This window comes from Babylonia areolata, chromosome 4 (genome assembly GCF_041734735.1).
Source record: "Babylonia areolata isolate BAREFJ2019XMU chromosome 4, ASM4173473v1, whole genome shotgun sequence".
In the NCBI taxonomy this organism is placed as follows: Eukaryota; Metazoa; Mollusca; class Gastropoda; order Neogastropoda; family Buccinidae; genus Babylonia; species Babylonia areolata.
The window spans coordinates 17,529,363-17,544,663 of NC_134879.1; the positions used below are offsets into that span (position 1 = coordinate 17,529,363).

Below are 15,301 nucleotides of genomic sequence, written 5' to 3' on the forward strand. Positions count from 1 at the left end.
AGGTGTGTTTTTTTTCAAGTTCTACAGAACCGGCATTTATAGGGTTTTTTCAAGTTCTACAGAACCGGCATTTATAGGTTTTTTTCAAGTTCTACAGAACCGGCATTTATAGTTGTTGTTTTTTTCAGGTTCTACAGAGCCGGTATTTATAGATTTTTTCAGGTTCTACAGAACCGGTATTTATAGTTGTTGTTTTTTTTACAGCGCTGACATGGCCCAGTATAATGTACTGGACAGTAAGCAACAACAAACGACAGAGACACTACGAAAGAATACGTTCATTCTGATTGAACGAACTTTTATATCATGTTGAAGCTGGAAAGGATAAATAGAATCATGCAATCTTTTTTTCTTCTGTCCGTAGATGAGCGGCAAGCCAGACGTCCTCCTCAACTCACACCCTGGAAGTGTCCTGAGAGGGAAAGAACTACAGAAGGCGGTGAAGAATGGTCCTGACTCACGCGCCAGAATCATCACATGGTTCAACGGTCAGTTAATACCGCCGCGGTCGGCCGACTCCACAGTCAGTTGACCGTCAGTTTGGTGGACCACTGACAGTCTGCACTCATTAAGCCTGGTCAGCTGGAGTCCACTGAGCGTTGACCAGAATGATGCACCACTGAGATCAGCATGCAGCATGCGGCCAGCCACATCAAGCGCAACTGACGCCGGTTTAGTTTGGTGGTGCGACTCCTACACGTTCGGGAAATCCCGGACATGTTTCTTCCGCTGTCGGAACAGATTGTGTGTGTGTGTGAGAGAGAGAGAGTGTGAGTTTGTGAGTGAGCGTGTCTGTGTCTGTATCAGCATCAGTATCAGCAGCTCAAGGAGGCGTCACTGCGTTCGGTCAAATCCATATACGCTACACCACATCTGCCAAGCGGATGCCTGACCAGGCAGCGTAACCCAACGCGCTTAGTCAGGCCTTGTGTCTGTATGTGTTGTGTGTGTCTGCGTTCGTGTGTGTGTTTCTGTCTCTATCACTGTCTGTCTGCCTGCCTGTATGTGTGCGTGCGCGCGCGCGTGTGTGTACATGAGTGTGTGTGCCTGTATGTGTTGTGTGTGTCTGCGTTTGTGTGTGTGTTTCTGTCTCTATCTCTGTCTGTCTGCCTGCCTGTATGTGTGCGTGCGCGCGCGCGTGTGTGTACATGAGTGTGTGTGCCTGTATGTGTTTGCATGCGTGTGTGTGTGTGTGTGCATACGTGCGTATGTGTGTGTTTGCGCGCGCGCGCGCGTGCGTGTGTGTGTGTAAGGAGGGGAGGGAGGTTGGGGGGTCAGGAAGAGGGGCCTTCTCTTTCTCCATCTCCCTCGAACCGGATCAAGGGAAAGCAGCCAGGCAAGAGCTTACGGCATTAAAAAGAATAGAGAGAGAGAATTATACAAGGAAATGAGAAAGCATTACATTTTAAGTTTGGGAAACGATGCTTTTAATGATTAAAAGATTTATTGAGAAGGAGTAGAATATGCACCAGCCCAGCGGTGACTCGATAGGTATACTGGTGATAGCTCTAAAACAGATATACACATAGATAAGAAGAAGTAGACAGACATAAGGTGCATTCTGTTTAAGAGGATACATTCCAAAAATATAAAAAAAATAAAAAATCAACAACAAAAAACACAAATTAGTACACCATGATAGTGTACTGTTCGGTCCCGTGACTCCGGGCTTTTCACCAAAAGGTGTACAAACATCGTGCAACTACTGGATCTCGAAGTGAGTGATAGATGTCACATTGTACATGTTTACCTTGGTCAGGGACCAAGCAGCAGCAAAGCCATTGTCACTTAATAATAAAACTCGAAGTTCAAAACAAAATAAAGTGTGCGAACATGTTTCTCAGTGGTGTGCGTGTGAAAGTGTTAGTGTGCGTTTCCACGTCGGTTTGATCTTGTCTGTCTGGCTATTTATCTGTCTGTCTGTCTGTCCGTCTTTCAATCATATACAGTATTTTCTTCATTTCAGTTCATGCCGTCTCCATTATTCCCGAGCACAGTCGTTCGTTCGTTCATTCATTCAAAGAACAAAATCATATTGAAGATGGATATATGCCGTGCTCGTGAGCGAATACAGCACTGAATAATGTATGACCGCATTTGACAGAAAGGTAAATGGCGAGGCTTTGGAACTCTTGATTGTTCCTGTCTGTTGTTCCATTGAGATGATGAATAATTTCTTCTTTTTTGTTGTTGTTGTTGTGCTATTTTGTATCTTGTTATGTGTTGGAAACCTACATGGCCAATGTGACTCCACTTTACGGGAGACCGGTAGGGGATGCAGTACCCTAGATGAACAACATTTTGTTTCCCAGATGAACCGAGAGTGCGAACAGCAGTAGAAAATTTGCTCATTGTCATATAAACAGTGTCGGATTATTGCTGTGAGATACAACTCTCTTCAGAACGGCTGCATTAATCTGTAAGATATTGATATTCATACTGATATTGGTAGTAAGGTTTGAATCGATGTTTGATAATTGGTAACCATTGACATTTGACGGATTCGGGGGATATGTGTGAGGGAAACGTATTCATTCATTCGTTCATTCATTCATTCAAAGAACAAAATCATATTGAAGATGGATATATGCCATGCTCGTGAGCGAATACAGCACTGAATGTATGACCGCATTTGGCAGGAAGGTAAATGGCGAGGCTTTGGAACTCTTGATTATAGCTACAGTTGGTATGATTTTAGCAAAGCAAACATCCAGCAGATTCATTTTGTGGTACCTTTTTTTTTTCTTTGACAATAAACGCTTGTGTGTGTACGCGAGTGCGTGTCTGTGATAGAAATGCAACATCTCTCTCTCTCTCTCTCTCTCTCTCTCTCTCTCACCAGTTGGTTTCAGCAAGGCACACAATGACTGTCACTCATCACTTTACTGTTCTCACTGTCAGAAGGAAATATGCTTGTATCAGCCGTGACAACATGTGAACAGTAACTCTTGGCGTAAGAGAGAGAGAGAGAGGGGGGGGGGGGGGGGGGGGGGGGGGGTAATAGATTAGTAATCACCTGCCATGAAATTAAGCTAAGTTGTTTGGCGTTAGCTGTATGAAACAACGAACACTATCTGTCCTTATTCTGTCCCTCTTATCCTTATCCTACACCCCATAGGCTGGGTTGCATGAGAGATCTTAGCAGCGCTAAGCTGGCTTAGCGTTAAGATTTCTTCTTCACCGAGTCTTTGGAATCAGCGTGGACTTAGGAACACTCTTAACACGACGGAGGCAGACTTGGCGCTGCAAAGTGATCGCTCATATGCGACCCAGCTCAGGATCCTCAACTCGTCGGTATCGAGCTTAACATTACCAGCTGTTGTGTAAGGGGTAGAAGAATGGGGTCACAAAAAAAGGGGGGGGGGGGTTGTTGGGAGAGGGGGGGGGGGATTGAACTGAAATTTATGTGTCACGCAGTTTCAGTTTGTTAATTGATAGTGCGTGTAGCTTTCCCGAGAGAAACAAACGAAAATGATAATTTAAAAAAACAACAACGAATAATATTATTTTGAAGTGCCTGAGAATGAGAAAAAAAAAACCTCACCGAAACATAGATAAATAGATTTGTATTTGTTGTTGTTTTTTTTGTTTTGTTTTTTTATCACAACAGATTTATCTGTGTGAAATTCGCGCTGCTCTCCCCAGGGAGAGCGCGTCGCTACACTACAGCGCCACCCTTTTTTTTTTCTTTTTTCTTTTTTTTTTCCTGCGTGGAGTTTTATTTGTTTTTCCTATCGAAATGGATTTTCCTACAGAATTTTGCCAGCAACAACCCTTTTGTTGCCGTGGGTTCTTTTACGTGCGCTTAGTGCATGCTGCACACGGGATCTCGGTTTATCGTCTTATCCGAACGACTTAGCGTCCAGACCACCACTCAAGGTCTAGTGAATGGGGAGAAAATATCGGCGGCTGAGCCGTGATTCGAACCAGCGCGCTTAGATTCTCTCGCTTCCTAGGCGGACGCGTTACCTCTAGGCCATCGCTCCATAGATGCAGTAGCAGACACACATATGTTGTACAGTAATGTCTGTTAGGATGTATAATTCAAGTGATTTGAAGATTCACGATATATAGATTATTTATAACTTATAACGTATCAGCTTCCTCCTCTTTCTCCTACTTTCCGTTTTGATCTGCTAATACGCTGTTCTCTCTCTCTCTCTCTCTCTCTCTCTCTCTCTCTCTCTCTCTCTCTCTCTCTCTCTCTCTCTCTCTCTCTTGTCGGTGTCGAAAATAATTTATGTTCAAAATTTGATTTGACCAGTTTCAGTTTCAGTAGCTCAAGGAGGCGTCACTGCGTTCGGACAAAACCATATACGCTACACCACATCTGCCAAGCAGATGCCTGACCAGCAGCGTAACCCAACGCGCTTAGTCAGGCCTTGGGAAAAAAAAAAAAAAAAAAAAAAAAAAAAAAAAAAACACACACACAACCACACACACAAAACAAAAACAAACAAAAAAAACAACAAAAAAAAACAAACAAAAAAAAACAAACAAACGGGGGAATAAATAATAGATAAGCTTGCATAAATAAATAAATAAATAAATAATAATTATAATATAGAAAAAGGTAGTAGTAATAATATTAGTAATACTAATAAAATGATAATAATAAAACATAACTAAATAAATAAATAAGACAACAATGGTGATAAATAAGCAAATAAATGTAAAAAATGAAGACACACATTCACACATACACCCACACATGCATAACAGAAATGCACCAGACATGCAGTTTCACATATATGAAAGCACAGTCAAATACATATAAACGTACATGAGCTCCAACACACACACACACACACGCATTACCGTGCACCTCCTCTACCCCCCTCCTCCACACACTTATTTCTAGTCTAAGTATCGCAGCTTCCACGGCACACACACACACACACAAACACAAACACACACTCACAGAGATGAACACTTACTTGTACAAGCACATATGAAAGCACAGTCAAATACATATAAACGTACATGAGCTCCAACACACACACACACACACACACACATTACCTTGCACCTCCTCTACCCCCTCCTCCACACACTCATTTCTAGTCTACGTATCGCAGCTTCCACGGCACACACACACACACACAAACACACACTCACAGAGATGAACACTTACTTGTACAAGCACACACACATACGCCCATATCTCCCACCCCCAACTCCACACACGTACATACAAAGATATATATATATATATATATATATATATATATATATATATATACACGTTCCAATATCCTGTTGCTCCCACAGTGTAGGCATGCATACACTCACATACCTCATCCTCTACCCCACCTCCCCCCGCACTCCCACCTCCCCTCACACACACACACACACACACACACACACACACACGTACACATATCTCTCCTGACACTTGTGTACAGTTTCACTCTCGCGCATTCACAAACGCACTCAAAAGCACACATACACACAAACACACACAGCCGCCACTGACTGGCCGCAAGAGGGATGGGAAAAGATCTCTGATGCCAAGAACGTGGCGTCTAGTGTGTTGCTCGGTCTATTGTGTTTGGAAAGGCCCACAGAGACTCTGTTCCGTTTTGAAGAAATTTGCGCAATGTTGGTTTGGAAATGATGCCGATATTTGTTTGATTTGCAAAGCATCGTGCTCTACCTTTCATGTTAGATTTGCGGCCGCTCCCTCTCTCTGCTTCTATTTCTTTGAGGCGATCGATGGTGTGATGGCCTTGTACCTGTTCTTTTTGGTATTCTTTGACTTTTCTGAGGATTTCCGATTTTCCTAGATGTAGGCCGCTCGTTGGTGTTGCGTTACCAGCAAGTCTGTCAGCTCGCTCATTTCCCTTAACACCTGCATGTCCCGGGCAGTATGACCATGTGAGTTTTTTAATCTGAAAGTTGCGCATTGCGTTATGCCACTCTGGGCTTCCCATTCCGTTTTCAATTTTCTGTATGAGGTTCATTGAGTCGGTTAGAATCATGGCATGTTGGTTTCCGGGCGTATGGAAGGACGATAGCCACTGGAGGGCATGTGTCACAGCTTCAACTTCCATCGTTAGGCTGGAGGTTGTGACTTTGTAGGCAGCATTCTCTTCCCAAATTGTTTTTCCATTTTGTTTCGCAGTGAATCCCCAGCCAGACTGGTCAACAATCTAAAGAAGACGAAGTTCACTTTGTGCAGTGTGTTACCCAGTATACGAGAACAGTTAATTCCACTTAAATACTGTTAAATACTGTGTAGACTTCTCATGTTAATGTCCTCAACAAATGAAAAGACTGTCAAGGAGTTTGCTCTATATCTGTATAAAGCACTCAAAAGGAGAAGTGTATATGTTACATCATGGAGATTTTCTGAATGTTTTTGGACTTTAGCATTTTGCTGTATATCCCCCTTCAAAGGGGCTGTGGCCTATATGAATAAACCATCTCTCTCTCTCTCTCTCTTTTTTTTTTTTTTTTTTTTTTTCATCGTGGACATAAATAGGTGTTTGTACACTTTCAGCATTGAGGAAAGGAACCACGTCAAACATGAAAGTACGGGCATTGAAGCGGAGAAGGGCACACAACTTCAGTCAACGCCGCCAAGCAGTATTTGCTGGAAGTTGTCTGCCTTCCTCTTTGGCTATTAACTCACTCAGTACGGCCAGTCCTCTCTTCTCCTCTACACAGACCCCTCGGATGTCCAGTGGGTGTCTGAATGACCCAACCTTTAGCTTCCGTCGTCAGAATTGTGGTATTCTTTGTCAACATTCACCTCTTCAGTATAAGAGCCTTCCGCTTGCAATATTTTGATGATGGTAATTGGGGTGAAACGCTGTTAACGTCGTCTCTTCCGCCGTTCGTATGGAGAGAGTTAATTTGCTTCAAGCGTCTCCATTTCACTTACAGAGCACACACGTTACTCAACCTTTGTTGTTGTTTTTCTTCTTCTTTTTTTAACCCCTTTATTTCTATTACAACACTTCAGGCCTATTAACATCACATACGTATCAAGCAGTTGAGAGGATTCATTTGTCCTGGGATAAATATCCCCTTTGTCTGTGATTATCAGTAAAGTGGGTGGCGTTGAACCCAAAAGTAACCTTATGTGAAAGCAAAACACACCAAAAAAAAAAAAAAAAAAAAAAATCAAAACAAGGTGGAGGCATCACTGTCAGGGGTATCAGCACCTCGTAACGATTTATTGACCAGAGCGGACAGGTCGACGTTCTTGAAACTCAAAGGGGAGTCGGAGGTGTCGGAGAACATGTCCACGACTTCCGCCTTGCCTTCGTCGTCCTCATTGGCGGAGGGAGGGAACTTCACCAGGCGGGGCTGCTCCTTAGGCTTGTCGCACACCAGGTACACCGTCTGCCGTTCCTGAAGGCTGTCCCCGGCTTCGCCGCCGTTGTTGCTGAAGGGGGAAACACTGGAGAGGAAGAGGGCACGGTCCTGCTGCAGCTGTTGCTGGAACTGGTGCAGGTGAACGAAGGAACGACTGGAACTGCTTCGGCTGCCTGAGGGGGTCACTGAGGGGGAGGGGGGATGCGAGGAAGAGAAACCCACGCTCGCTGACCTCTTAGGAGGGGGTGAGTTCAAACAGCTGACGGGGGTGGGAAGGCAGTTCGTGTGGACGTAGGTGTGTGGGGACAAGAAGCTCCGTGAAGGAGAGACGGAACCATTGGAGTCGCATGGAATGTCGATCGTCATTTCGTTCGGGCTGGCAACGAAAGGGAAGTCGTTCTCTTCATCACTTGCGTAATCAGACAGGCCACTGGCACTGGCTTCTTGCTGAAGGAAATCGTTCGTCCGCAGCTTGGGCACCCCAAGGCTGGCTCTATGGGCTGGTTTGGTTCTGCTTGCTTTTCTGGAGTTGGGATGCAGGGTGTTTGAACTTTTAGATACCGGCGAGGAACTGCTATTCCTGCTGATCACCTCGTTTCGGCCTGTACCCAGCAGCTTGTGGACCGTCTCTCTCAGCTCCTTCTCGCACTCCTGGTGGCGATCTTCCTCAAACACCAGCGCATTACGGTAACCGTTGAGCAGACAGAGGACCATGTCTGACTGCTCAAGGTTCTGCTTGGCCCGCTGATGGCTCTTCTCTTCGAAACCCGTGGTGGAGGAAGACCTCGTTTCGGGTACCGTTGTTCGTTTAGAGTGGCGACTCAAGTCGGAGGTATTGCTGCGGCGGGGGCAGACTGGGGTGGAGGCCCGGGACAGCTCCGGAGATTCCAGCCCCAGGTTATGCTGTAGGATCACGTCAGGTAGTGGAACCGGCAGCGAGTACTTGGAGTCCTTCAAGAAGACGATAGGCGTGTTCATAGAATGCGCGGCGCACAGACTTTTGAAACAGGTGGAAGTGTTGAGGCTGAGGTCGTCCAACAAGAACACGCAGAGGTCGGCTTCGCTGATGTCGTCCCAGTACACAACGAAACTCTCTTCCGCACACGGCCCGCTTCTGACGAAAAAGTCGTGCTGTAGAGCGTGCAGCACGTGCCGATGCAGCTTCTCTTCGCCTGTGGGGTGTTTGCGGCACAGGCAGCAGAGGTAGACCCGTGGCGTCCTGTTCCCGAAGCTGTCCCCGTCGCCGAGAGGACCTGGAGAGAGAGCTTGCAGTTCGGGTTCCTGATCGTCTGAGGCGTAAGTGATGGAGATGACAGGGACCTGCAGGACGTCAGTGGCCTGGGTCAGTGTTTTGTGAGACCCTCGGCCACTGCCACTGCCACTGCGGCTGTTCATCGTTAGAGACGCTCTCCCCGCTGCGGTGCCAAAATGACTTCCTGGTCTGGGGGGTCAAAAACAAATGCAAATGATGAAAACAGTTCAGTAGGTGTATGGGGGGAGGGTCGAGGGAGGAGGGTCAGGGGATCACAGACTTTGGGTCCATTGTTGCCTCATTGATCAACTGTATGTAAGTGACAGGCAGCTGTGTCCGACAATGACCATAAGAACAGCAGAGGAGGTAACTGCTGTCCCGACTATCTGGGGAAGAATTTGATTGCAGTGGAGAATGTCTTGTCCAAGTTACATCCCAACTCCCTTGGCCAAGAGGGTTGTAGGACAGTCGGCGTTGGGATGGTTCCCAAAGGCCAACTAGCCCCCAAGGCTGCAGCACTAAGAGCCAGTGCAATCCTGTCTCCTAATCTGAGAGTCATGCCCCTTCACAAAAGACAAAGCTGTAAATGACTTCCCACTGCAATAGCGAAACCATTGATCATACAGCTCTCACTGTGCTGTTGGCCCAACTGTTAGCTTATGTCAATCTGTGATATAAGCTGAGCGTTGGGCGAGCTGACTGTATATTTAAAACAATAGACGAGCTTTCAGTTTTGACATATTACTGGGGTGGGGGCCGGGGGGTGGGGGTTAGTTGGTTGGTTGTTTTGGTTCATCTTTTTTTCCACACAGAAAGCAGTCCTACACAGACTGTATCAATGCTGATATTACTCATGTTGATATTGTGGTATGATAGATAACCCTTCCAATGAACTTCGTCCTCGTGATAACCATGTTTGTAAAAACAAATCAGTGTGTAAGTGAGAGAAAAAGAAGGGGGGGGGGGGGAGAAGAAAAACTGACCTGGCAAAGCTGTCCAGATCCTTGTCCGAGCCCTGGCCACAGTGCAGCGGCCGGGCCTTTGTGGCGCTTTTGTCCACTGCTTTGGTGACGAAAGGGGCGAGAAAGTCCCACAGCCCGTCCAACGACATCTCCTGGATCAGGGTCGGGTAGATGTCCAGCAGCTCCAGAGTTTTCTGTGACGGGTAGAGGAGGAATATATTTAGACATCAGGGTGGTTTCAGTATGGAGAACGTGTGGGAACGTGTATCTGGATGGTCTGGATATATGGAATACTGGTATAAGTATGCCACACTGATGCACCTTGATGGTCTAGATATGAGGAATACTAGCATGAGTATGCTACATACACCTGGATGGTCTAGATATGAGGAATACTGGCATGAGTATGCTACATACACCTGGATGGTTTAGATATGAGGAATACTGGCATCAGCGTGCTACATGAACCTGTATGGCATGGAAATGAGATATACATAAAATAAACATATGCATCTGGACGGTCTAGATACGAGAAATACATAAATACATGCATCTGGATCGTCTAGATATGAGAAATACACGAAGACATGCATCTCTGTGAATATGAATACATGATTAAGTGTGTGCGGATGGTTAAAGATGGGTAAGGTACAGATATGTGTATCTGGGTAGGCTGAGTATGAGGAGTATTACCATGCATGCCTCTTTGTGGGTGGTCAAGGTTTGAGGGATACTTATGTAATGTATTGTAATGGATTGTCAAAGTATGACAAGTGAACACACACACACACACACACACACACACACACCACCACACACACACACACACACACACAACACCATACACACGCGCGCGTCATTGCATTTATTTTTAATTAATCCAACTAAAAAAAACACAAAAACAAATAACACTCACAAACGTACTTTCAAACAGCCCACCCAACAGACATAGATTCGTTTCACAGACAGACAGACAGACATGACGGCATGCTATATTCTTTTACGTCAATGATTCCATGGTTACGTCTCAACCAGTCGACAGCCCTGCTGTAGGTCAACCAGAAAGTGCCTGGAGGTCGTGACCTCGTTGCCCTCTGCACGTGCGGCAGTCGCCTCCTTCGCCGTGTCTGAAAACTTGGGTGGTGGTGACTCATGACTGCTGCTTCCTGGCGCAGTGTGTGTGTGTGTGGGAAGTGTGTGCGTGTTGTCAACTGTTGTCGCCGTTGTCACTGTGAGAAAACAAGATAAGATGTTACAATGAAGTTAATTTGCATATTACTCTCTCTCTCTCTCTCTCTCTCTCTCACACACACACACACACACACACACACACACACACACACACACATCTATATTTGTATTTATATGTTATTTATATTTGCAGTGATCGCTTCAAAGTGATAAACAAAAATAAATCTCCTCTGTCTGATTCTGTCTCTGTCTCTGTCTCTCTATGTCTCTTTCTCTCTCTCTCTCCTTTTTTTTTTTTTTTTTTTTTTTCAATTTTTCCAATGCTTCTCTATCTTTATCTTCTTCAGACGGTTGAATATCCAGCTGACAGATTACGTGCCGTATTTTGATAGACAATAAGCTGATGAAAAGTAAGGCACATTACCGGCAGAGCCAATAAGAGGATTTGGAGGGATCGGAAGTTGGCCTATGACGGCGATAAATCTAATCAGGAAAAATGGGTAATATAAAGGGTAACAGCTGCGTAACCAAGACATCGAATGAGGGTAACAGCTGCATTAACAAGACATCGAATGAGGGTAACAGCTGCATTAACAAGACATCGAATGAGGGTAACAGCTGCATTAACAAGACATCGAATGAGGGTAACAGCTGCATTAACAAGACATCGAATGAGGGTAACAGCTGCATTAACAAGACATCGAATAAGGGTAACAGCTGCATTAACAAGACATCGAATAAGGGTAACAGCTGCATTAACAAGACATCGAATAAGGGTAACAGCTGCAAAACAAGACATCGAATGAGGGTAACAGCTGCATAAACAAGACATCGAATAAGGGTAACAGCTGCATTAACGAGACATCGAATAGGGTAACAGCTGCATTAACAAGACATCGAATAAGGGTAACAGCTGCATAAACAAGACATCGAGTAAGGTTACGTAACAGCTGCAAAACAAGACATCGAATAGGGTAACAGCTGCATTAACAAGACATCGAATGAGGGTAACAGCTGCATTAACAAGACATCGAATAAGGGTAACAGCTGCAAAACAAGACATCGAATAAGGGTAACAGCTGCAAAACAAGACATCGAATGAGGGTAACAGCTGCATTAACAAGACATCGAATAAGGGTAACAGCTGCAAAACAAGACATCGAATGAGGGTAACAGCTGCATTAACAAGACATCGAATAAGGGTAACAGCTGCATTAACAAGACATCGAATAAGGGTAACAGCTGCATAAACAAGACATCGAGTAAGGTTACGTAACAGCTGCAAAACAAGACATCGAATAGGGTAACAGCTGCAAAACAAGACACCGAATAAGGGTAACAGCTGCATTAACAAGACATCGAATAAGGGTAACAGCTGCAAAACTATACATCGAATGAGGGTAACAGATGCATAAACAAGACACCGAAATAGGGTAACAGCTGCATTAACAAGACATCGAATAAGGGTAACAGCTGCATTAACAAGACATCGAATAAGGGTAACAGCTGCAAAACTAGACATCGAATGAGGGTAACAGCTGCATAAACAAGACATCGAATGAGACACAACATGACGGGATCCCAGAGTCGTAGGGGTGTCTGATACGAACAGGAACGTAGCGTAAGGGAAATCCTACGACCGCCAGCATACACCTACACAGGTGTATTCTCTTTGCAAGACCTACTTGGATACATACCGATTGATTGATTGATTGATGTATTGATGCATTGATGGTGCGATGGATGGATGGATGGATGCATTGATTGACTTCGCCATTGTTGCTTACAGTCCAGCCGACCACACAGGGCCATATTTGTATTTGTATTTGTTTTTATCACAACCGATTTCTCTGTGTTAAATTCGGGCTGCTCTCCCCGGCAGGGAGAGTGCGTCGCTACACCACAGCACCACCCTTTTTTTCTGCGTGCAGTTTTATTTGTTTTTCCTATCGAAGTGGATTTTTTTCTACAGAATTTTGCCAGGAACAACCCTTTTGTTGCCGTGGGTTCTTTTACGTGCGCAATGTGCATGCTGCACATGGGACCTCGGTTTATCGTCTCATCCGAATGACGAATATTAGGACTGATAACATTTTTAGTAACGATCCCGTGGAGCCTGGGGGGAGGGGATATATAGATAGATAGATAGATAGATATAGATATATACACTGAAAAAAAACAAACAGAAAATTAGTCTCAAGTACATCGTTCTGGTTCACGTACAGGACATGCCTCTGACTTAGCCATCAGTTCTGGGACAGATGTGGCTACAGCTAAGAGCTTATAACCCAGATTAACAAGCCCTGTGCAGGTACATTCTGATTGACAACATCCACAGCAATCATACTGTACTGTGGACTTGATGTACATTATACTCCCAGTACTGACCAGAGTCAAGGGCTTTCTTCTGGTGGGACAGAGTAGTACCATGCACTCAGTAGTCTGTGCTCAGACACTAACGATGTAGAAATGTTGGTGTTCTTTGGTCTGTGGCAGTAAAGGCATACGTATGTACAGCAATCAATGACTTGAGGTTAATGACTGAAGCTGATTTGTCCGCTTGATAACACAGCAGGTTTTGCAGCACTCAGTGCTAATGAATGTACTTCACCGCGTTGCTGAAAATATCTCATCTCTCATTTACCTGGAAAGGACTTGCCAGTGCAAATTAATCCCATTACTGGCCAAACAGCAAACTTCTGTGGTTGTGCTTGTGTGTGTGTGTGCGTGCGAGCGTGTGTGTGTGTGTGTGTGTTTCATTCTCACTAGGTCTCTGTGTGTGTCATGTGAGTGTGTCCGTGGTGGTATTATTTATTTCCTATATAGGCTACAACGTATGTAGGAATATTTCCTCTTTTTTTTTTCTTCTTTTCTTTCTTTCTTATTTTTAAGCTATTGCTTTTAATAACCTGACATGAAATGTAGGCTTTCTGCGTGTGCAAGTCAGGAATTCGCTTTTCCAGCATTCGCAGGGAATCCTACAGGCAATGACAGCAAACTGTTGCACAGCGTGTATGAAAAAACGGCAGTAGCGTTCGAATCGATTACGGCTGAAACATGAAACTAAAGTCGAAAGACACTGTGAATCTCTCTCTCTCTCTCTCTCTCTCTCTCTCTCTCTCTCTCTCTCTCTCTCTGTGTGTGTGTGTGTGTATAGATAGATAGACATACAGATAGACATATAACACAGGGGTAGGGAGAGGGAGAGAGGGACGGAAAGAGAGAGAGAGAGACAGACATGGACGGGAAAGGGAGAGTGGTAGAGCAGGTGATGAGGGATGGGCGGGGGTGTGGGGGCGGGGGGTGGGGTGTGTGTGGGGTGGCGGGGGGGGGGGCTAGGGTTGTAGGGTTGGTGGTGGTGGAAGAGACCGATAAATAGAGACAGACAGTAAGACAGGCAATCTGGACAGGTAAAACATCAAGTTCAACGTTTAGATTGCCTGCTGTCTGTATAGTTGTACGGGTATCACACTGCATATAGCAGTATTAGAAGCTCTGGGAACAAGGAAGGGCAGATGGCAATGAGCGTGGAAACGATAACTGAAGCCAGCCTTCTTCATGAGTGATGTCCGGACAGACCCAGGCAGTACAGCAATTAACAGATTACATCACCACAGGGTCAGCTGAGTACAAATGGACTCACACACTCCGAGGCCAGTCGGTCCAGCACATATAGTAGGGGCATCAAGCAATAGTGAGGTCCGTTATGCTGGACATGTGTCCGAGAGCACAAAGCTGATGCTGATCAGTGAGCCGGTCACTGCGGCAGACAACTGATTCTGAACAGTAAGCTAGGAACAGAGTGGTAGAAGACGCAAATCCGCTTTTCTCTGGCTGCATTCCCCTGAGTTGAAATGTTCTAGAAATAAGTTGGAATTTACAGTTGATGGAGATAGGGATATTCACTTGTGAGACAGTTGGCACAAGATAATCCACGACTTTTCCGTCGTGTGATAGTAATATTCACTGATCTGATAGTGTGTGGACATGACTTTTCAATTCCATTGAGTGTAAAACACTCACAGGGTAATAGCGGCACCTTTTTCACCCGAGTGATAGTAAGGACGCAATACACCCGAGTGATGGTGCTATACGCCCGTGAGATACGTGTATCAATTATCACCGTGTAAACTGGAAGGAAGCCTTCCACAAACAAGATCGCTAGGTCCATTGTTCTTTTTGCCTTTCTGGGGGGCCGGGGTTGGGGGTTGGGGGGGGGGGGGGTCTTGTCAATGTTGGAGGTCGACTCTGCGTGGGTCTGTCGGCCCAACCAGTGTTTCCTGCCCAGCAGCCAGTGTTTCCTGTTGTTGTTTTCTTCTTATTTTCTCTTTCCCTGTTTCCTGTTTTCTGCAAGCTTTTCTCCTCACCCATACACCAGGAAGGAAGGAAGCCTTCCACAAACAAGATCGCTAGGTCCACTGTTCTTTTTGCCTTTCGGGGGATGGGGAGGGGGGGGGGTGTCTTGTCAACGTTGGAGGTCGACTCCACGTGGGTCTGTTGGCCCAGCCAGTGTTTCCTGTTGTTGTTTTCTTCTTATTTTCTCTTTCCCTGTTTCCTGTTTTCTTCATGTTTC

The 15,301-nt window shown here is 45.3% G+C and overlaps 1 protein-coding gene across 1 annotated transcript in view; it reads right to left on the reverse strand.

Moving 5' to 3' along the window:
• Positions 1-10,744: 10,744 nt before the first annotated feature.
• Positions 10,745-15,301, reverse strand: part of LOC143281400 (homeobox protein SIX3-like) — a 7,464-nt gene continuing 2,907 nt past the window's right edge. Inside the window, 1 exon segment of the mRNA XM_076586608.1 lies at positions 10,745-10,766. Within this exon segment, the coding sequence (XP_076442723.1) occupies positions 10,745-10,766 (22 nt within the window).